Source organism: Nematolebias whitei, chromosome 8 (genome assembly GCF_014905685.2).
Source record: "Nematolebias whitei isolate Nwh7 chromosome 8, NemWhi1, whole genome shotgun sequence".
Classification (NCBI taxonomy): domain Eukaryota; kingdom Metazoa; phylum Chordata; class Actinopteri; order Cyprinodontiformes; family Rivulidae; genus Nematolebias; species Nematolebias whitei.
The window spans coordinates 27661581-27684009 of record NC_056505.1 but is presented as its reverse complement, the minus strand read 5'-3'; the positions used below and the strand labels follow the sequence as shown (position 1 = coordinate 27684009).

The window sequence follows — 22429 nt, the reverse complement described above, 5'->3', positions numbered from 1 at the left end:
GGTGCACAGATGTCCTAGAGAGGGAAAAGTATCATTTTAGGACATTTTCATACGTCTTGTGCCTCCTTCTATCTCTCCGGTTTCCTCTTAAAGAGCAGATAAAAACCCGAGTATACGCAAAATAAAACACGAGCAGCTTGCTGAAATGCTCATTTCAAAGGTGATTTTCTTCTCATTGTTCACCGTGAGCATGGCACCAAAGTAATCACACACAGCTGTATTTGCCATGCATGAGTTCAGAAGGGAATAATAGACATCAAACACAAATGCCTCTCATCTTTCTGCAGTTCTTAGTCAAGCAAATACATTATCACACAACATTAATTAGGCTGAAGGCTTTTATTCTTGTAATGCTCCATTTGAACTGGTACACAGCAAGTGACTGAGTGTCTGAGAATGTGAATAAAGTCTGTTTGAAATTTATGAAGGTGAATAAAATGTTCATATGAAAGAAGGGATCTCTGTGTCATATTAGAGGTTGGCAAATGACGTTACCCAACAAAAGCACTTACGTTTCAAATTCCTATCATGCCTAAAACAGTTCTCTCATACACTATTGGTAGTTAATTCATACCAGCAGTTACCTGTACTGGATAGAGGAAACACATTTCACTGATGTAACACCTTAAGTTATCTTTGTGGTTTAAACTCTCCCTGCTGTGTGAACTCTGCTGTTTTATTAATACTGTAGCCCTCTTATAATAAATAAAATGTGTTTGTATTAAAATGTATAAATAAATTATTTTAATTATTTTAATGGTTTTTTACTCAGACAAATATGTCTCAGTATTCAACAGAAAATATCATTGAAGATAGTTTGTCTTATTGAGTTTTTATTCTATATAATGGCTTTTTGTTTTCATTTCCAGGGCCATGGGAAACCTTCAGCAGTCACTGGTGTGTTTTGAAAAGCGACTTGTTGTGGCACATGAGTTAGGTGAATGTGGAGGCAAGGCTCAGGCCTATGGCGAGCTTGGTGCGCTCCACAGCCAATTAGGCAATTACGAGCAGGCCATTTCCTGCCTGGAGCGCCAACTGGCCATCGCCCGTGACACCCAGGACAGACTACTGGAGGGTGATGCCAGCTGTGGTTTGGGAGCTGTGTACCAAGCTATGGGAGAGTACGAGACAGCCCTACGATGCCACCAAAGTGACCTGGACATTGCAGAAGAAGCAGGCAGCACCACACGACAGGCTCGGGCTTATGGGAATCTGGGCCTTACCTATGAGTCACTTGGAAACTACGAGCGAGCGGTTGTGTTTCAAGAACAGCACCTGAGTGTGGCAGCTCAGACTAATGACTTGGCTGCCAAGACACTGGCCTATGGCAGCCTGGGGAGAACACACCATGCTCTGCAGAACTACTCACAAGCTGTCATGTACCTGCAGGAAGGTGAGTGAGTTAAAGGGAGCAGGGGAAAGGATTGCCTTTGTTGCTCGAGCTGATAGGCTTAGAGTTTGTGAATTCATGAATATGAAATTCAGAGCCTATTTATTGCTAAGCCTTTGCCACACTTTTATTAGACTGTGTGTGTTTGAGCTTTTTTACTCGTGTGTTATACGTGCACAGAGGGATTTTGTGTGAGCATTATGCATTTGTGTTGTCCTCTGAGCTGTATAGGTATACCAGCATTCGTGTTTGTCTGCCTCTGCAGACCTATCAGAATACTGCCGAGTATTTCTCCTGTTTTCTGCTTGGCGTTTTTCACACTTCTGTATCTACTTTCTCGGAGGGGGTCTTTTGCAGAGAGCTGCTAAAAGAATCTTTTCACACAGAGGCTGTCAGACTCCCGCCTCTCAGCTTCCTGTCCTCTATAGATTATGGTGAAATAAAAAATCTGAAGCTCGGCCTCTTGAAAATTAATTATGTTAGTGACACTTTGTGAAGTGTTTGTCACTGAGAATGTGATAAGCGGAAACTTTCATGAGCTAAATGTTCACACATCACCATACTGGCTCATATTCTTAGATAGAACCTGTTTAAATTTTAAAAAATAAAGGAGTTTCCCGCAGAAGATGTTTGAGCATTTCACCCTGCAGGGACAGCAATGCAAAGGGACAAAAATTAATTTGCTCCATCTCTTCTTCATTCACCATTAAAAGTGAGCAAAGTCTGCTGTGGCCCACTCACCTGCTGCAGACTGCATGTTGAGTTTAAATGGAAACAAAAGGGACAGGCTATTCTGTCTCCTCCCTGTCCTAGGGTTGTCTCCCCGTGCTGTCCTTGTATTTCTCCACGTTTTGGCTTTGAAAAAGCAACGGTGCCTTCACCAACCATGACAGCCAATTATTTCTGGCCAAGCTACCCAAACTGAAAAGTTGCCACCTTTTTTTTTTTCCTTTTTTCTTTTCCGTAGCTTTTTTTCCTACTCTTCATGCAGCACTGCTTGTTTTTTGTTTTTGGCAAAAAAGAGGACTAATTAGGAAGAGGACTAAAAAGGCAGCTCTAAACTGGCGCATTGCATACTTTAGAAATATTGTGGCCACCATATCACTTTGCATATATTAAAATATGACCAATAGTTTTTATGTTTTGGGCAGTAGTACATATGGATGAGACTGACTGTGTACAACACATAAACAAACCAATAACAACTAAATGGCAAACCTAATTTATGTCAAATGAGCAGTTTGCACAACACTCCAAGTTATTTTTGTGTAATGTTGTGTTACATTTTTCAAAAGAGTAATTTCACACACTCATTGATAGGCAGAACGACGGCTCAGTGGTTAGTACTGTTGCCTCACAGCAAGAAGGTCCTGGGTTCAATCCCCGGTTGGATCTGGGGTCTTTCTCTGTGGAGTTTGCATGTTGCATTGTATACCTGGATTACTGAGCATGGACTTTGTTGTTTTCAACCAGTTTGACAAGACTGTCAACAAGGAAGAGGGCCGGCAATGGAGGAGGGGGCGTACCAAAGAGACCATCTTATCACAAGCAGAACTGGTTTGTTCCACTTTGGAGTAAGCTGTTGGGGGAAGAATCAGTTTTGTTGTGTGTTTCCTTGACTGATGAAGCCTTCCGGACCCAAGGCGAAACGTTTCAGCACAAAAAAAAAAAAAACCTGTCCAGATGACCTGACTGAAAAATGTTGGAGTTTGCATGTTCTTCTCATGTTTGCGTGGGTTTTCTCTGGGTACTCCTGTTTCCTCCCACAGACCAAAACATGTATGTTAGGCTGACTTCAGGCCCAGGCTTCCCTTGCAAAAGAGATCTGTGATCTCAATGGGGTTTGTCTGGTTAAATAAAGGTTAATAAACACAACAAGTCAATAGTATTAATACATCATACAACCATTTTCATGACTTTTATCATGTTATTACTGTTTCTGCATGCTTAGTCTTTTTAAAAAGCTAATGGAACCTACTAATACTACATCCATTATCTTTACCCGCTTCTTCCTATCTGGGTCGCGGGGGTCACTGGTGCCCATACCCAGCAGGCACTGTGCAAGAGTGCCTGTTGGATATGGGCACACTGGACACTGGACAGGCCGCAAGTCCATCACAGGGACACATCAAGACAAACAGCCATTCACTCTTTGACTTAAGGGCAAATTAAAATGACCAATTAGCCTATCTTGTTCATGTTCTGTGGGAGGAAACTGGACAAAGCCCATGCATGCATGGAGAAAACATGCAAACTCCACCTAGGCCAGGATTTGATCCAGCAACTTTCTCACTGAGAGGAAACAGCTCTACTGTACCACTGTGCCACCCCACTAATAGAACAAGGCAAAAGTACAAAACACTATTTGCTTTTGAAAATTTTAATTCCTCTTTTTTTCTGGATGTAAATCACTATTTTTCGTATGATTACTTCCTCTGGTATTGGATGCTGTGCAGCTGGAAGGATTTTTAAAGAAACTTTTCTACTTTTGGGCATTTGTTATGATGTGTAACCATGGCGACAAGGTGTTTTTTTAACAACCAGGAGCATCTGATTAACATATCAAAAGCTCAAATACATCAGCTACAGCCCCAAAGGAGTAGAAAAGGAGGCACCGTGGTTGAATTTCCATCAACCTGGCAGCTGTGCTCGAGTACCTGACCACCAAGATCATGGAGCTGGTGGGAAACTCAGCTTTTGACAACGGGAGGACCAGGATCATTCCCCAACACCGTAAGCTGGCTGTCTGTGGTGACGAGAAGCTCGGCAGACTGCTGGGAGGAGTGACCATCGCTCAGGGAGGAATTCTACCCAGCAGTCGGGCAGTTCTGCTGCCTAGGAGGACCGAGAGGCCCACCAGATCTGACAGCAAGCTGGATCCAGGTGGATGGATCAGTATCTGTGGCCAGATTCTTTGAACTCACTGCAGGAGAACCTTCCTGCCCACAGCTCAGCATCTATAACAACTCTTGAACAAAACCAAGATGATGAGCTACAACAACACTTAATTTCCCTCTGGGATTAATAAAGTATTTTTGAATTGAATTGAATTGAATTGAACCAGAGTGGTGTTCTGTTGTTGGACTTCTGTGCTCGTCATGGATTGTCAATAATGAACACCTTGTTCTGGCATAAGTGTGTCCATATGTGCTCTTGGCACCAGGACACCCTAGGCCGCAGTTCGATGATCGACTTTGTCATCGTCTCATCTGATCTGCGGCTACATGTCTTGGACACTCGGGTGAAGAGAGGGGCGGAGCTGTCCACTGATCACTGCCTGGTGGTGAGTTGGCTCCGATGGTGGGGGAGGATGCTGGTCAGACCTGGCAGACCCAAACGTAGTGTGAGGGGTTGCTGGGAACGTCTGGCAGAGTCTCCTGTGAGACGGAGTTTTAACTCCCACCTTCGGGAGAACTTCGAACATGTTCCGGGGGAGGTAGGGGACATTGAGTCCAAGTGGACCATATTTCGTGCCTCTATTGTCGAGGCGGCTTACCGGAGCTGTGGCCGCAAGGTTGTCGATGCCTGTCGCGGCGGCAACCCTCAAACCCGATGGTGGACACCGTCAGTGAGGGATGCTGTCAGGCTGAAGAAGGAGTCCTATTGGGCCTTTTTGGCCTGTGGGACCCCAGAAGCAGCTGATGGGTACCGGCAGTCCAAGCGACATGCGGCTCGGGTGGTCGCTGATGCAAAAACTCGGGCATGGGAGGAGTTCGGAGAGGCCATGGAGAATGACTTCCGCATGGCTTCGAGGCGATTCTGGTCCACCATCCGGCATCTCAGGGGAGGAAAGTGGTACGCCACCAACACTGTTTATAGTGGGAGTGGTGTGCTGCTGACCTCAACTCGGGATGTTGTGGGTCGGTGGGCGGAATACTTTGAAGACCTCCTCAATCCCACTGGCACGTCTTCCACTGAGGAAGCGGAGCCTGGGGACTCTGGGTCGGGCCCTCCAATCTCTGATGCTGAGGTCACCGAGGTGGTTAAAAAGCTCCTCGGTGGCAGGGCCCCAGGGGTGGATGAGATTGTCCCGGAGTTCTTTAGGGCTCTGGATGTTGTAGGGTTGTGTTGGCTTACGCGACTCTGCAATATTGCGTGGACATCGGGGGAAGTTCCCTGGATTGGCAGACCGGGGTGGTGGTCCCCCTATTCAAAAAGGGGGACCATAGAGTGTGTTCCAACTACAGGGGAATCACGCTCTTAAGCCTCCCTGGTAAGGTCTACTCGGGAGTTCTGGAGAGGAGGGTCCGTCGGATAGTCGAACCTCAGATTCAGGAGGAGCAGTGCGGTTTTCGTCCTGGCCGTGGAACACTGGACCAGCTCTACACTCTCAGCAGGGTCCTGGAGGGTGCGTGGGAGTTTGCCCAACCGGTCTACATGTGCTTTGTGGACTTGGAGAAGGCGTTCGACCACGTCCCTCGGGGAACCCTGTGGGGGGTACTTTGGGAGTATGGGGTACCGAGCCCTTTGATATGGGCTGTTAGGTCCCTGTATGACCGGTGTCAGAGCCTGGTCCGCATCGCCGGCAGTAAGTCGGGCTTGTTCCCAGTGAGCGTTGGACTCCGCCAAGGTTGCCCTTTGTCACCGATTCTGTTCATAACTTTTATGGACAGAATTTCTAGGTGCAGCCAAGGTGTTGAGGGGATCTGTTTTGGTGGCCTTAGGATTGCGTCTCTGCTTTTTGCAGATGATGTGGTCTTATTGGCTTCATCAGATCATGATCTACAGCTTTCGCTGGAGCGGTTCGCAGCCGAATGCGACGCGGCCGGGATGAAGATCAGTTCCTCCAAATCCGAGGCCATGGTCTTTAGCCGGAAAAGGGTAGAGTGCCCTCTCCGGGTCAGGGAGGAGGTCCTACCCCAAGTGGAGGAGTTTAAGTATCTTGGGGTCTTGTTCATGAATGAGGGAAAAATGGAGCGTGAGATCGATAGGCGGATAGGTGCAGCATCTGCAGTGAAGCAGGCGCTGTACAGGTCTGTCGTGGTGAAGAGAGAGCTGAGTCAAAAGGCGAAGCTCTCAATTTACCGATCGATCTACGTTCCTACCCTCATCTATGGTCACGAGCTTTGGGTTGAGACAGAAAGAATGAGATCTCGGATACAAGCGGCCGAAATGAGTTTTCTCCGCAGGGTGTCTGGGCTCTCCCTTAGAGATAGGGTGAGAAGCTCAATCATCCGGGAGGGACTCAGAGTAGAGCCGCTGCTTCTCCACGTCGAGAGGAGCCAGTTGAGGTGGCTTGGGCATCTGTTTAGGATGCCTTCTGGACGCCTCCCCGGTGAGGTGTTCCGGACACGTCCCACCAGAAGGAGGCCTAGAGGAAGACCCAGGACACGCTGGAGGGACTATGTTTCTCAGCTGGCCTGGGAACGCCTCGGGATTCCCCCCGAAGAGCTGGCCCAAGTGGCTGGGGAGAGGGATGTCTGGGCCTCCCTACTTAGGCTGCTACCCCCGCGACCCGACCCCGGATAAGCGGAAGAAAATGGATGGATGGATGGATGAATTGAATTGAATTGAATTGAAAAATAAGGGCACCCTAGTCAAATACTCCTGTCACTGGTTGTATTTAAGTGATTAGATGAATAATTTAATTCTATATGTTCAAACAAATGATGGTGTGATTTTGTTTAGTTTGGTCCATTTATTAAAAAGTGAATAGTATCGTGCTAAAGTTTGACAGCCCCAAAAGATTTGAACTCTAAAGGCAGTATCTCACTGGGCTGACTGTTGGTAAAAAGTTAGTGAACTTCACTTATCATTGCAAGAACTACACATTTTTGCTGCAATCTCACTAAATTCTGAGCATTTGCAACCAGTGACCACTGTTCTTTCATTGCCCACCTCTTCCCACGTCATACCCATTATGTAGCCACATGATTTAATCCGCTGGAGTACACTTTAGAAATGAAGACAGACAGATATAACATATTTCTTAAATGTCATAGGAAAGCTATAGTTTTGTGGCATGCCTGTTTTTTTTTTTTTTTTTCAAACAAATTAAACAATTAAAGGAACATCCTCCAAGATGAGGATTCCATAATTTTTTTTGCAGGGTTAGTAGAAGCTGGGGGTTGAAAACCTCTAAATGCTATCAAAACAATACCCTTCTTACACTGGCCGATGGTTCAATCATGCTGTTTCTGTAGCAGCCAGAGAGTCAGGGAACGTTTCACTGTGACGAGGGGATCAATCAAGTCGATTGACGAGTGAATCTGTAAAAAGCTATTATTGAAAATAATATTTTTATTAAGATTCAAAATAATCCTAAACTTCTGATGCTTCAAAATGGACATTCAAAAAACAAAAAATAACTGAATTTGCCTACAGATTATACGATACTTACTGTATAGACTTCAGAAAAAAATTGCACTCAATTTACTAATCCCACTTAGCTGGAGCAGCTGGAATGATTTTGCAGGAAAAGTGGGTAAAAAATATCCAGACTCAAAGCTGCAGTAATATTAAATTATTTCAGTGCAGGATACCCACTCTTTTATTATTCAAACTCTTTTTTTTCCTTTTACTATATCGGTAAAAGCTTGGAATTAAAAAGAATATATATATTAATAATAATATATTATATATGCTCAAAAGTAAAAAAAAAAGTGTTATCTTTCGTTTTATGCTTTTCATAAATCAGGTCAGTGTTCAACTATACATAGTTATAATAATTTTGAAGATGGCTGTTTAAACTTCTCATACAGTCTTTTGAAGATTACTATTTAAATGTATTTAAATTAAATTTCCCAATGCTTTGTGTTATTCAGCAAGCTTACTTGAACATTAGTCTTTATGCTTAAACTTAATTCAGTTCAGTTCAGTTTAATTATACAGCACCAAGTCACAACAGAAGTCGTCTCAGGGCACTGAACAGAAACATTCATATTCATAAAAAGTAAGTTAATATCAGGTCTCTCTTGTAAATGAGTCCTCGAAGCTCAGTGAGATTAACCTGTCTAAATAAAGGTTGAATAATAACATTATTTCTTATTTATTTTATTTATTATCATTATTGCATTATTTAATGTAAATGTAAATGACAAGCTTGTGCCACTTTATATATTTGTATTAAATCTTTTGTAAGGATGAATTAAAAATAAGTTAAGTTGTGTTCTTAACTGCAACAAAAGCAGTAAATTTTGGAAGATTTTTAATCACACAAAGCAGGTAGAGCTCAGTGTCAACAGTTATAAAAAAGCACAAGTCCATTTGATCAGACTCGGTCAAAACTACATATTCAGGCGGTTGGATAGCCTCAGAAGTTTGAGACAGCTGATTTAGGCTTTCTGTGTCTTCTTCATGGTGAGATTGGCCAGCGGTGTAGAGGGGAGAGCGAGGCATTGTACCTTGCTCCCTGCCTCTCTTTAGTCATCAGGTGCTCAACTATTTGTGACACTTTTCATCTGTGCAGACCAGTGCAACACTGGCAATGCTTCATCCCTGTAGAGAGCGTGTGCGCTCTTATCCCCATTTTTCAACAATATCCCAGACTCTGCTCACGGTTCCACATGCGGTCACGATCAAAGGGTACTTTGTTGCAGCATGTCATGCGCTTGCACATGCCAGGTTATTTGTTAGCAGCACAGCGCCAGTGCACGAGACGTGTATGTGGAGTCTGTGGAGAGGGCCTGCGACTGAAGAAAGAGGTGTGTGGGCCTTAGGGCGGCTGCAGAGGGTCTCTCACCCAGCTGTCAAGCATCCTTTAAAGTGTTCTCAAGTTGCTCTTCAGAGTGCAGCCAGCCACGGCCACGTCCTCATGTCAGCCGCCGCTACGTGACTGTGCCTGCCGGGCACACCAAAGGCACGCACGGTGACAGTGACAGACACTGAATGATGCAGAGTAGGAGAAGAGAGGGAATGGGAGAGTAATAGGCAGGGAAGAAGATGTAGGGAGAAGAAAGAAGGCTGGCAGGCAGGCGGAGGAGAAAGACAGAGATCAGCATGAGTCATAATTCTCATGTATTATTTCACTGTCAGCTGGAGAATAAAGAAAACACAGAGTTGGTTGACATTCAGGCTTGATCGTAAAGAACTATCACAGAGTAGCTTGGGAAAGATCCGATTTTTCTCTGTGTGTGTGTGTCATGTGCATGTGCATGTGCAAGTGCGTGTGTGTATGTGTGCAGATGAAAGCCTCAGAAATGGAGTTGAGAAGAGTGAGGGCTGATGTTGTCAGAGAATGAAAAGGATAATTTAGATCTGTTTCCTCTCTCTTGCTCCAGCACCTAATGAGCCCTAAGCATTGCAGTCCCTGCAAGCACTGCCACCACGGTAAAGATGAAACAGGTAGAGAACGGGGTGGGAGGGGGTGGGAAGGGAGGGATTGGGGACAGAAGCACAGAGATGAGAGGAGAAAGTGCAGCAGATGCATGGGGGGAAGAGGGCATGCAGGCAGGCGGAGGGAGGTTGTGTGGAAAGATAAGGAGAAGAAGGGAGGCTGTTGTGGGCTTGCCTTCAAAGGCTGCCGACTGGCGTGGCCAAGGTGGAGTCATGAAGTCTACAGCTATGGCTGTCTATGTGCAAGACTTGCAGGATTATGCCTGTTACGGGTCATACTCTAGGTTCTTGGCTTATCTGTCTGGCCCACAGATTGTTTTCCAGGAAAGCAGAGACAAGCAGACTCAGACAAGGTGGGCTTGACCAATTTTCTCGTTTTTAATAACAAAAAGTGCTTTTCTTTGACACCTTCATCATCCACACAGAGACCATACAAGAGCCTTCTGTTGGATGTAGGAGGCTTTCTGAGCCTGTGACCCCGAGGCTGTCATTTTTTTTTCATCATTATTCTGCATGAGGCATTTTCATCTTTGTAACAGCCAAACCAAGTGACTGAGCAAACTAAGGACACATGCAAATATGAGTTTGGAGTTTCTTTATTTGTCATTCGCACCACATGTAGCACATGTGGTGGCACGAAATTGTGTACTCAGGGTCCCAGTTACATCCAACAATAAAATGTGTAATAAAAAAAGAAAAAAAAGAAAAACTGTAATAAGATCTAAGATATGAACTAAGAAAAACATCAATTAAAAATACGTTATGCACTAATAGCATAAAAACATTATGTCGAACAGCAGCACAAACATGAGTGTGTGAGCAGATGAGCACGCATAAACACATCAACATGAAATAGATCAGCAGCAGCATGATGTGATTTCTTCACAGTGATTATTCTGGTTAGATTCATGAATCTTACAGCCTCAGGGTAGAAGCTGTTCCTCAGTCTAGTGGTTCTACACTTAATGCTCCTCAACCTCCTTCCTGAGGGGAGCGGGGGAAAAAGTGTGTGTGCTGGGTGAGTGGGGTCCTTCATGATGCAGGTGGCTCTCTTCCTGCATCTAGAGGTGTAGATGTCTGTGATGGTGGGGAGACTGACTCCAACAGACTTCTGTGCAGCCTTCACCACTCTCTGCAGAGCTTTTCTTTCTGCAGCTGTGCAGCCTCCATGCCACATGTTGATGCTGGAGCACAGGATGCTCTCCACTGCACACCTGTAGAAGGAGGCGAGGACTGAACTTCCCACACCAGCTCAGCTCAGCCACCTGAGGAAGTAGAGTCTCCCATCCTTTATCCTTTAGTAGAGCTTTCTTGATCAGGCTGGTGATGTTGTTGCCCCAGCTGAGGTTGTCATTCATGTGTACACCTAAGTATTTGTAGCTGGAGACCACTTCCACTGCAGATCCTCCTATGTTCATGCTGGGGGGGGGGGGGGGGGGTTGCTCCTTCTGAAATCCACGACCATCTCAAATGTTACATATATGTAACATCTTCCTGCTTGAAGATTTAGGAGTGAAAAACTGCTCCCAAAGAGATGTGACACGAACACACACATCCAGACACACTCACAGGTTTAGTCTGCTGATTTCTTAGAGAACGCCACAAGTTGCTTAAACATAATATCACAAAGTACGCTTCGTCGGTGCTTGCACAAAGTTCATTATTAGACGATCGACGTGTTTGCAAATATTTGTTGACATCTCTGTGATATTGTGTGGCTTCCTTTATGCAAGCATCCCACGCCTATTTGTGTTTGCCCAGCCAGTCAGTCTGGTGCATTGATTACTATGCAGTCCGATTAGTGCTCTAACACTCTTCTCCTGTGCCAGAGGCGTGTGCAAGCTCTTAAAACCCAGCGCACGATCGGCGTCTTACGACTGAGGCCAAATATCCAAACCTGTTCGCTGTCTGAACATCAGTACCACGCTATGCTTACATCTGTTACTCTCAAAGATACACAAGAGTCGGTCTGCTCTGAATAATTTTCACTCTCCGCTCCCTATCTCATCCGCTGCCATTTCCTCCTCTTCCAACAGGCCTGCGGCTTGCAGAGCAGCTGGCCCGGCGTGAGGACGAGGCGAAGATCCGCCATCGTCTGGGGCTCTCCCTGTGGGCCAGCGGGAATCTGGAGGAGGCCCAACATCAGGTAAAGTATCTCTCGCTTCTTCCTCTTCTTGCTTTGAGTGACCTTGACTCGGTTCTCCTCACATCTACTTCCCTTTGATTTGGACTCCTCCCAGCAAATCCAGCCCTTGTAGTTAAAACTGACCTCCAATAAGCCCACATCTGTCGGCTGAGAGGTTGGCAGCGCTTACAAATGAGAGGTGGAGGTAGATGTCCAAACACATAAAGGATGGGAAATAAGCTTTCCGTAATAACCTTATGGTGGAGGAAAGAGCCCAAAGAAGAAGCAGCAGAGGGCGGGAGGAGGAAAAAAGAAGAGGTGGTTGTAGAGCTTGTGCACGGTTGTTGGCAGTATGCTGAGGAGTCTGTAAAGCCGGTAAACGCTGTCAACTGAGCAGACAGGCGACAGACGAGCTGATTTTTTTTCATTGTCTCAGGAGTCCCAAACCTCAGCATCACACACACGTTCTCTCCTCTTCAGCCCACTGCTCACCTGGCAAGCATGGGACATCCTCTCAACATCTCTCTCTGCCTTCTGTCCACACTGAAGCTCAAGAGTTTTATTTTATTTATTTCGTTCTCCTTCCCTTTTTGTCTGGCTTGTGTGTCTACACACAGATCTGTCAGTGAGCCAACAGCAGTGGTTGTCATGTGTCTGCAGGGATACGTTTCAACTTCTTTCATTTTCAAAATCTAGACCAAAACACTCCTGTTATGATGCATGCATATGTGCACATCGCACGCAAATAATCATCTACACGACCCAGATAGCTTTTGTTTTTTAGGCCTGCATCATACATCTCAAAAAGTAAGTTAGTTTAGCCTGTTTGCAATTATCTACAAGAGCTGGGAAAGCAAGATTGCACCAAGGTAGCGACCAGAGCAGAGTCTGAATGAGTCATTTTGGGGAATTTGTGTTCAATTAAAAGCCAAATATTATTCCAACAAGCCAATGCAACATATTTTCCACTGCATACTTGTTTTCCAGTTTTGATCCCAAAGTCTTAACAGTCCTTTACACAGCGTAGTGGATTCGGTTCTTTAAACTAAAGGTATTTTTACAATTTTCCCCTTGCCAGCTTGTATCCCTCAGGGTGAATTGATAGTGGGGAGGGACACTTTTGTCTTCAGAGTACAGATCAAATATTATTCATGAGCTGGCTCGTCACTACAAATAACCTTGGTAAACACTCTGACCCACTTTTTACTGCAACCGTAGAAGCTCGTATTTAAATGCATAAAGCAGCCATAGGTGTAGATTGGGAGTACTTGACCTCATGTTGCTTATTCTCTACATATTTAAACCTAATTGTTTTTTATCGCCCCGGCTGTGATCCTGGTGTTCACCACGACTCGCTGATTGACGTGTCCTGATTTGAAACGGCTACTTCAGCAGAGCCCGCTTCCTTTGAGAGGTGCTCACGTTCAGCAAGTGAAAATCAATAAATCTGTGCTTCCTTAAAAATCTCTGGCCCACTGTAGATTAAGCCTGTTCATTTGAGATTATTTAGCACAAAGGATGAGACTACCCCAGCTGTTTTTTTTTTCTTAATCATTAGAGGTCTGTGTGTAACAAGCTCTGCTTAGGTTACAGATTGGGCGTGACATTCACTTTACATGTCAGATAAAAGCCGTGTTGTGCCAGTGGCAGTAAAATGAGAGGGTGCTGTCTGAATACATAACGGCTTAGTGATGTTGAGCATTTTGCTCACACCACAGATGTGCAAGTCACTGTGGAGGCAGCACATTTGTGGCTGTTTCTTGATATTGTGTTTTGAGGAATGGCCAGAGGGAAGACGCTGTGAGAAATGAGTATCGTCTGTTTGAGGAGGTTCTTGAGTCAGGAACGTTCAGCTGAGAGCCTATCAGTGAAACCAGCCTTAGATTAGCAGCTCTGTCCCTAGAACTAATGCAGCAGAACTCTCAGGCTTGTTGGCGATCCACTCGCCCCCTCCTCGTTCTCTCTGACACACTTTCCTGCATGACCTTGGAGCACACCACATCAGCTGCAGTGGATCCATAGAAAAGTGCTCTCAAGAAATATACACACTCCTTTTCTTTTGCTTTACCTGTCAAAGCTACTATGCTAATAGAAAACATTTAATCCATACTAGTAACCTTTTCTCTGCTGCTGCTCTTTGTCTCATATGAACTATAGCCAAGCCCTGGGAGTGTTGTACTCCTCACTGCTTGTCCTGGACTCCTGGAGAGCAGCCCTGTAGTCAGTCCCAATCATCCGACTGGGCTGCTACGAGTGGAAAAATAGGAAATCAATAAAGGCTCACATGAATCAGCACTCTGAGTAAACTCTGCTTGGCCAGTGTGTAACGTCTCCTGTCGCCCCATCTCTCCGTTGTCTCCCTCCCTCCCTCAATCACACGTCCTGAGTCTGGGGAGACATGCCCACTAACTCAGGCAGGACTCTTGAATTCTCAGAGTGTTTATTTCACACACAGGTCATTGTTTAGGATCTCACTTCCTTGTTCTATGTTCAGAAAGCTGAAGAGATATTTAGGTTTTGATGGTACTGAACTACTCCACAGTGGTTTCTTTAGTTGAAATGGAAAACAGAAGTAGGTCTTATCAGAGGTGATCCATGAGGGGGATGCTGCCATCTAGTGGCCAAAATCCGTTCTTATTTATTGAAAAGCCAGATCACATACACTCTAAAATGATGTTTTTAACAGCGTTACAACTACTCACATTTAGAATCCATCCATCCATTATCTTTACCTGATTCTTCCTTTTCGAGTCGTGGGGGTCACTAGTGCCTATATCTGGCAATCACTGTGCGAGAGGCAGGGGACCCTGGACAGGTCTCCAGTCCATCACAGGGACACATAGAGACAAATGAGAAACTATTCATTCTCTCACTCACACCTAGGGACAATTTAGAGTTACAATCAGCCTAACATGCATGTTTTTAGTCTGTGGGAGGAAACGAGAGTGCCTGGAGAAAACCCACACATGCACAGAGAGAACATGCAAACTCCACTCAGGAAGGCCCCCAGACCGGGATTTGAACCGGCAACCTTCTTGCTGAGAGGCAACAGTTCTGACAAAATAGCCACCATGCCGCCCTGCAGTCATTTTAAATTAAACGTGCAGCAAAGAGAGTCTTGGCTGTTTGAGATGTTATTTGTGGGCCTCAGTGACAGGAACACAGACATTTTGTATATTTGTTATTTTACCATCTGAACTTTTCTTGCTGTTGTTTGTTGTCAGCTCTACCGGGCATCCGCACTGTTTGAGACCATCCGGCATGAAGCCCAGCACAGCACAGACTACAAACTCTCTCTGTTTGACCTGCAAACCTCCTGCTACCAGGCTCTCCAGCGGGTCCTTGTCAGCCTTGGTGAGCCAACAAACATTCCTCCTATCGACCATTCACTGCGCCGTCTTACACCTCTTCATGACATAACAGAATAGGTTTTCGAACGGTTCATTGTTGACCTGTGAACGCTGCAGGTCACCATGATGAAGCTCTGGCAGTGGCAGAACGGGGTCGCACACGAGCCTTCGCAGATCTGTTGGTGGAGAGACAGACGGGTCAGCAGGACACTGACCCCTACACACCAGTAACAGTGGAGCACATCTTGGACACGGTGAACAGCCAGAGGGCATTAGTGTTGTATTTCTCAATGGCTGCAGGATACCTGTACAGCTGGCTGCTGGCTCCAGGGGCAGGTAAGGTTTAATGTTGCTGCAAACCGTTTCACCAACGCACTGAAATTCTACTACATTAGTCTTCATTCTTCTTGTTGTCACATTATTTATTAAATATTATATTTTCTGTCATTGTAGTCAATAGCTACACTAACTAGGATGTATATTTTTTTCACGTCATTAAGTCAAACATGTACACGCATGCATACACGTACACAATTGTTCAAATCAAAGCAGAAAAAAAAGGCATGGAGGCTGAAGGCTTGATTTCAACCGCTGGGGGGTAAGAAGCCCAGCTTTGACACCAAGTGGCAGCACCAGCTGCCACTCCACAGTCAGGATTTGCACTCACCCCCCTCTCCCGCCTCACTTTTCACCCCAGAAATCATCTGAAAATGAACCACGCTAATTGACATTGACACAAATTGGGACGCAGCCAACAGGAACACCCACCCACATGTCAAGAGGAAACAATTACGCTCTTACACGAAGTCGAAATATCATGTTTCTTTTTTGCTTCTTTCTTTTGTTTCCATGCTTTTATTTTTGTTTTCTTTTGGCAGTATTTACTACTAGCAGACGTGTACTCTTCATTTCTGTAACTTCAGAGTACTACCCACACATCCACAGAGACTAAGAGCCAGCCTACTTACATGCAGAAAAGTGGTGAAATTCCTGCTTAACTAAAAGAATAGATGAAGCTGTGGGTTAATTACGATGCATGTCACAATCCCTGTGGCTCCAGCACCGTTGTACTTTAGCCCCTCTTTGCTGTCGGCTGTAAGGAGGAGAAATGAAAGGAGTGACTCATGTCCCATGCCACAGGCCCTCTACATTTGATCCAGACGAGCTCCTGGGCAACCAGCTGAACTTGACCCCCCGGCACTAGTCTTGCAAGCAGAAAGCACACTGCAGGGAAGAGTGTGAATCTTCAAAGTGTTAAATATCACCCCGAGCTAAGGAGCGACTTGCTCACTAATGTCTCCCCCTAACCTTGTCTGCCCAGCTGGCATGCAAACATGGCCAGCTCAAAAGAGTGCAAGTAAAAAAGGCATCTAAATCCGCAAAATCTTTATTTGTGTACATTTTGCAGCATTTAGACATGAGTTGGCAGGCACAATCAGATGATGTGCAATTATTGTTCATTCGCAGCAAGCTCCTCCCCCAGCCTGTTGAGATGCTACTGCCTGAAACAGATCTAGCAGGCAGCAGATGGCACATGCAGCCTACTCTTGTCATTTATTGAATGTTGTTTGTTTTATTTATTTGGCTCCACAGACTGCTGCACATGCGTTTACTCACAGCTCGTGTTTGAAATGATTCAATACTTCCTGCTACTCTGAGCGAGTAATAAAAGTGTATTATTCACAGAAATAGGTGGGAAAGTGTAGCATTAATTTAGTCTTACTTAGGTTTCACTTCATCAACACATACAGCCAAAGCAGGGAGTGAAGATGGCTTCTGTCTTCTCTGTCTCCATAGGAATCCTGAAGTTTCATGAAGTTTACTTGGGCGAAGGCTTGTCAGAAGGAGGCTCGGACTTCCAGGAAGGAGGCGGAAGTGGAATGGTCAGCAGCTCCTCGCTGGAGCAGCACATCGCCAGCGCTCGCGAGGCTCTGGGGGTGGAGTCTTATTACAGCAGGTGGGATGTTTACAGCTGTCAGACTGAACTATATCTACATTAAAGGGTCAGATTTACCAAACCAGACAATATAGAATCTGATTGTAAATCTTAAGAAGAACTAAATAGCATGTGCAGTTTTGTGGCTGACTGTAAAGTTCTACAGACAGACATCATTGCACTTAAATAAAGGGGGAAAGAAGCCGAGGCATGAATGAGACTGATTGAAAAAATGTTTGCAGAAAAAATAAACTGGGTTTAAAATTTCATGCAATTTATTAATTCTAATTAGTCAATCTGAAAGGCATTGTAGATTTTTTTTTTTAATTTTTTTTTTTTTGCAGTTTGGTATTTATTAATTTTTTGGATTAAAATTGGTTAAACAAAAACATAAATTAGGGGATGAATTTGCGACTTGTCCTGGTATCGTACCCCACCTCTCTCACAGTGACTGCTGGACATGGGCACCAGTGACTCCTGCGACCCAAAAAGGAAGTGGATGGATGGATGGATGGATCCAAAATATGGCCAATTCATGATAAAAGTGAAATCCTTTGAATTGTCCCTACAGTTAGCTCTCACCACAGCTTATTGTCATTTTTAATTTTATACTATTTATTTAGTATGAAAATAAAAGAATGTGAACAATTACGACCCCCTAGCTGTCCCTCTGCACCCAGCAGAGTCCATCTAAAACCATTCACTTCATGAAAGTTAAAGTGTATAAATCTAGAGGTGCAATTTGTTTGCAGTGCAGCAGCTGTTGTCATGTTAGATGCTCTTCAGTCAGTTAATAATCTACATTTTAAGCCATTCTCCAACGTCTTCTTCTGACATTCCATATAAATTTATCTGAAGTGGCCTGAAGAAAAGTTTTTTTTTCATGTGCTTGTGTTTAAAGATCATTTTTCTGCCCCATTGGACCCTGGGTAGTCAGATCTAGTCCACTCTTCCCTCAGTGAGAGTAAATGAGATGGAATAATGGCTCCCAGTATCTGCAGGATTCATGGCACACCTGAAGTAAAGGAAAAGAGCAAGCAGTTTGCCAACAGAAAGAGGCAGAAGTTTCAGATAAGGTGAAAAAAAAATGTGTGAAAAAGTCAAAAGAAGCAAGTAAACAAAGGCAGTATAGATGTTTATTAGCATATGTGTTGAAAATTAAAATCACCTTCTGCTTCTACACCAAGTGGGTATCTGTGGTACTGCATTGAGCTGGTTTAGGTCCTATCTGGCAGACAGAACCATGTCAGTCAACATAGCTGGTTCTGAATCCACCATTGCTCCTCTGTGTTTTGGGGTTCCACAGGGCTGTATTTTAGGTCCCCTGCTTTTCTCCCTTTACCTGCTTCCATTGAGATCAATCCTTAGAAAGCATGGGATCTTTTTTCACTGTCACGCTGATGATAGTCAAATCTATATGCCACTAAAAAAGAAAGATGCCCCCTCAATTAGGCCACTTCTGTTGTGTCTTGAAGACGTCAAAGCCTGGATGTCTTTAAACTTCCTAAATTTCAATGAAAAGAAAACAGAAGGGATGGTGTTTGGTCCTAGTGGCTCTTGTGAACCTTGACCTGTTGATCTGGGTCCTCTGGCACCACATGTAAAGAAAACGGTTTCTAACTTGGGTTTTAAAATGGACAGTGATTTTAAATTAGATTCCCAGATTGGAGCGGTGTCGAGACCAGATTTTATCACCTCAGACAGCTGGCTAAGGTAAAGCCCATCTTCACACTACAGCAGCTGTAAACAGTAATCCATGTCTTCGTCACCTCTCGGCTGGATTACTGCAACGCTCTTTACCTTGGCGTCAGCCAGTCCTCCCTCAGACGTCTCCAGTTGGTCCAGAACGCTGCTGCTCGGCTTCTAACTGGAGTTCAAAAGAGGGAGCACATCACCCCCACTCCGGCTTCACTCCACTGGCTGCCTGTTCATTTTAGAGTTCATTTTAAGATTTTTTTATTTGTTTTTAAAATTTTAAAAGGTCTTGTCCCATCCTACCTCTCTGAGCTGCTTCACCCATAATCTCCTGCTCGGTGCCTCAGATCAGCTGATCAGCTGCTCCTGGAGATGCCGAAGTCCAAACGGAGGCTCAGAGGGGACAGAGTTTTTTCTGTTGCTGCTCCAAGACTGTGGAACAATCTCCCTCTTCCCATCAGATGAGCCCCTTCACTGTCCAGTTTTAAAACTCTTTTAAAAACACATTTTTACTCCCTGGCTTTTAGCACAGACTGAATTTGCTCTGTACTGTTTTTATTGTTTTTATTCATCTTAATGTTGTAACAACTGTTTTGTGTTTAAATGTTCTTGATTTTATATGTACAGCACTTTGTGGCAGCTGTGGTTGTTTTAAAGGGCTTTATAAATAGAGTATTATTATTATTATTCTGACATCTGAGACTCTGAGGACATTTAAACCTTTCTTGAGTTGGGATTTGAGCCACAGTTCCAGGCTGGTCCACGTGGTGCCTGTTTCCAGTTTCCACCACCCCGGCAGATTGGCTCTCCTGCCCCATTATCATCTCATTTACTACTCCAATGGGAAGTTGCATGCACACCACTGCGCCTGGATGGGTACAATATGGCACCACTTACCAAGCCCATTCACTGTGTGGAGAGCAGTCGAAGGGGCAGCAGCTCTCTGAAATAAGTGGAGCTCAAATGAATGGGATGGAAGAGTGTTTAAAATAAAGGAGGCTAAATTTTACACTGAAATGTCCAAGACTGTGAAGCTATTCATCTAATAAATTTCCTATAGGTGAATCAGTATTAACTCTTCATACGAGAAAAATCAATCTTAACTTCCTACTGCACAGATTTCTAAATGAGATAAAATTAGAAGCAAAAAATCTGTATCAGTTACAAGAGATTAAAAGTTCTCACTTAAATGCTGTGAGAAAAAGATGCTGACTTTCAGAGTTAACTGGATCTGGGTACATCAGAGGAAAGGTTCAGACATAAAGGCAGAGAGAGGTGGCAAGTATGAGTGGGTTGGGTGGGGGTTGACTCCCCCTGGACTAGATCAGCATTACCAGCATAATAATGAAAGGATTTAACTATGCTTATCATCAGAGAGTGGGCTCAGAGATGGGAAATTGGGCCAGGAGTGTGGGTTGAATGGTGTGTATTTATGGCGGATCGTGAGTGTGTGGAGTTGATTTAACCACAGAGAAACAATACAAGTCTCTGTATTGTCTGCTGTGCTCAAGAAGCATTTTCTTTGCCAATATTTGTGTGGTTGTGAACGTCTCTCCCTCCATCCCTTTGTCTGTCAGAGGGTGTTCGAGCAGTGAGACGGAGAGCGAGGCAGGAGATCTGTTGGACCAGCAATTTGAGGAACTCAACAATAAGCTTAACTCAGTCACAGATCCAACAGGCTTCCTGCGCATGGTGTCCAGAAACAACTTGTTCAACAGGTAGGGCATCACCTGAATGTTCCCAACTGTTTTAATTACCCTAAACTTCCTTTTCTCAGAAAAAAAAGATCTAAACCAATCTGCCTGGGTAAGGGGATTCATGGGTCTTGCGTCTGATTTGTGAAAGGGCTCTTTGCAATTGTTTCACCAGTGCAGAAGCAGCATGAGAATCCTCCTTATTAAACAGACGGAGTAAAGCCAAGCTGCTAAAGCCCTTTACAACTTTCCTCTCTGAAGGAGCACTGTGTGTGCATGTGTTCATGCACATGCACCTGACTTGTTATGAGACACGTAGATCAAAGTTTGTTCTACTTGTGTTAGTTGTGCAGACTTGACCTCTGCATAGTGCTATTTACTGGAAATATACAAACTATCCTTGAGCATTGCACTGATTAATAATGTATACAAGTGGAAGGAGTGTGTGTGTCTAGGTCATATGTCCTTGTCCTAGTGCACAGCTGAGCTGTTCTTTGATGAGGGGGTAATTCCATCTTTAATTGACTCTCTGTGCTCATTAAGCCCCTTTAATGGGCTGACGGTAATAATCCGTTCATTCTTTTGGGCCTTAAAAAAATAAATTATAACGCTGCACATGTTGGGAAGCCCATCTTCTGTCACTACGCAAACGCTTGAGAAAAGGAAGAAGACTTTACAAGACAATCATCTAGAGGTTTGGAATCACATAACCAGCATGTATGTGCCTATTAGGGTCTTTTTTTGTTGTAGTTCCCTCACGTAATGGGTAATTACTGGTTAGAATAAATACACATGAAGTCTAGTTTTGTCAGAAAGAATCATGCCTAAATAAACATTTTATCAGACTGGGTTCAGGAACAGTCTACTCAGCAGAAAAAGATTTGTCAATTACCCTCTTTTATCACGGATCTTCACAGAGGAGCTTGGAAGGATTACTGTGAGAAGGTGATGATGAAAGTCTCTGTTTGTCTAATCCTATCAGCGTGTAACTCAATAAGTCATTATGCACAGTCATCCCATAATGAGATTGTTTGATGATCGTGATGAAGTTGTCAGTTAAGACTCATTAAAACAAGATGCCTGCTTTGAAAGGGTTAAGTTGCCATAAAGCTATAAAAGAACTCATTATTTTATCCGGTCATTATAAAAGGAGGTCAGCGTGTAGCCATGGTTGAATAGTTTACATTCTTTAGCTCTCGGATCATACTTAAGGAGCCCTCTTTCAACTGCACGCTGAACAAAGCCTTCACCTTCAGCCTCAGTGCCTTCAGCCTTTTCTAGTCACTGTTTTGCTCTACAATCTACACTCACCTTCTCTTGGCTGACACCTCGCCTCCTCTCTCATTCCTTCTGTCAGGCTAACAAACGATTGTTTTGCTTTCACTCGGAGGCTTGTGCCAGAGCCTGGGAGAGAGTGAGAGAGGCTGGAGGGAAGCCGGCGGCCTGGGGCTTTCAGACGGGGCAGGATAGATGTCTGTTGAATGGCTTCTGGAGGAAACTCAGGCTGGTGGAGCAGATGGAGAGCAGTGACATATGTAGGCATAAAACTGGGCCCCACAGGGCCAAGCAAACAACTTCCAACCTCAGGGCCACTATTAGCACAGTTCTCAGTGGGCTGGGTGTCTGAGCCTGAGCTGTTAACATCCATCACAAGACAGACATGACTCAAAACACTGGACTGTCACTTTATATTGGCTTACTGAGAATATTACTTTACAATAAATGTATAAATATGAAAGAGAAATACAGAAAAGACATCACTGTGTTCCTTTCCAGCTGCACTCATCAAGCTCAATTCTTGAGAGCAGTGTAACACTGCTATCTAGTGGAGCCACACATATCTACACCTCCAGTTGAGGGGAATTTTGCCTGCTTGTAATTTATTGTTATTTTATTGTTAATTTATTGTCCAAATTCAGGTTGTATATGCATCTAACCTAGTTTCACTCAGATCAAGAAGGGGGC

The 22429-nt window shown here is 44.4% G+C and overlaps 1 protein-coding gene across 1 annotated transcript in view; it reads left to right on the top strand.

The window, feature by feature from the left end:
- The window catches only part of ttc28 (tetratricopeptide repeat domain 28), a 31894-nt gene that overhangs the window by 809 nt on the left and 8656 nt on the right, over nucleotides 1-22429 (top strand). Inside the window, exons 2-7 of the mRNA XM_037681130.1 lie at nucleotides 870-1393; nucleotides 11701-11810; nucleotides 15014-15143; nucleotides 15257-15475; nucleotides 16937-17096; nucleotides 20348-20488. Of these exons, the coding sequence (XP_037537058.1) occupies nucleotides 870-1393; nucleotides 11701-11810; nucleotides 15014-15143; nucleotides 15257-15475; nucleotides 16937-17096; nucleotides 20348-20488 (1284 nt within the window). The remainder of the gene's footprint in view (nucleotides 1-869; nucleotides 1394-11700; nucleotides 11811-15013; nucleotides 15144-15256; nucleotides 15476-16936; nucleotides 17097-20347; nucleotides 20489-22429) is intronic.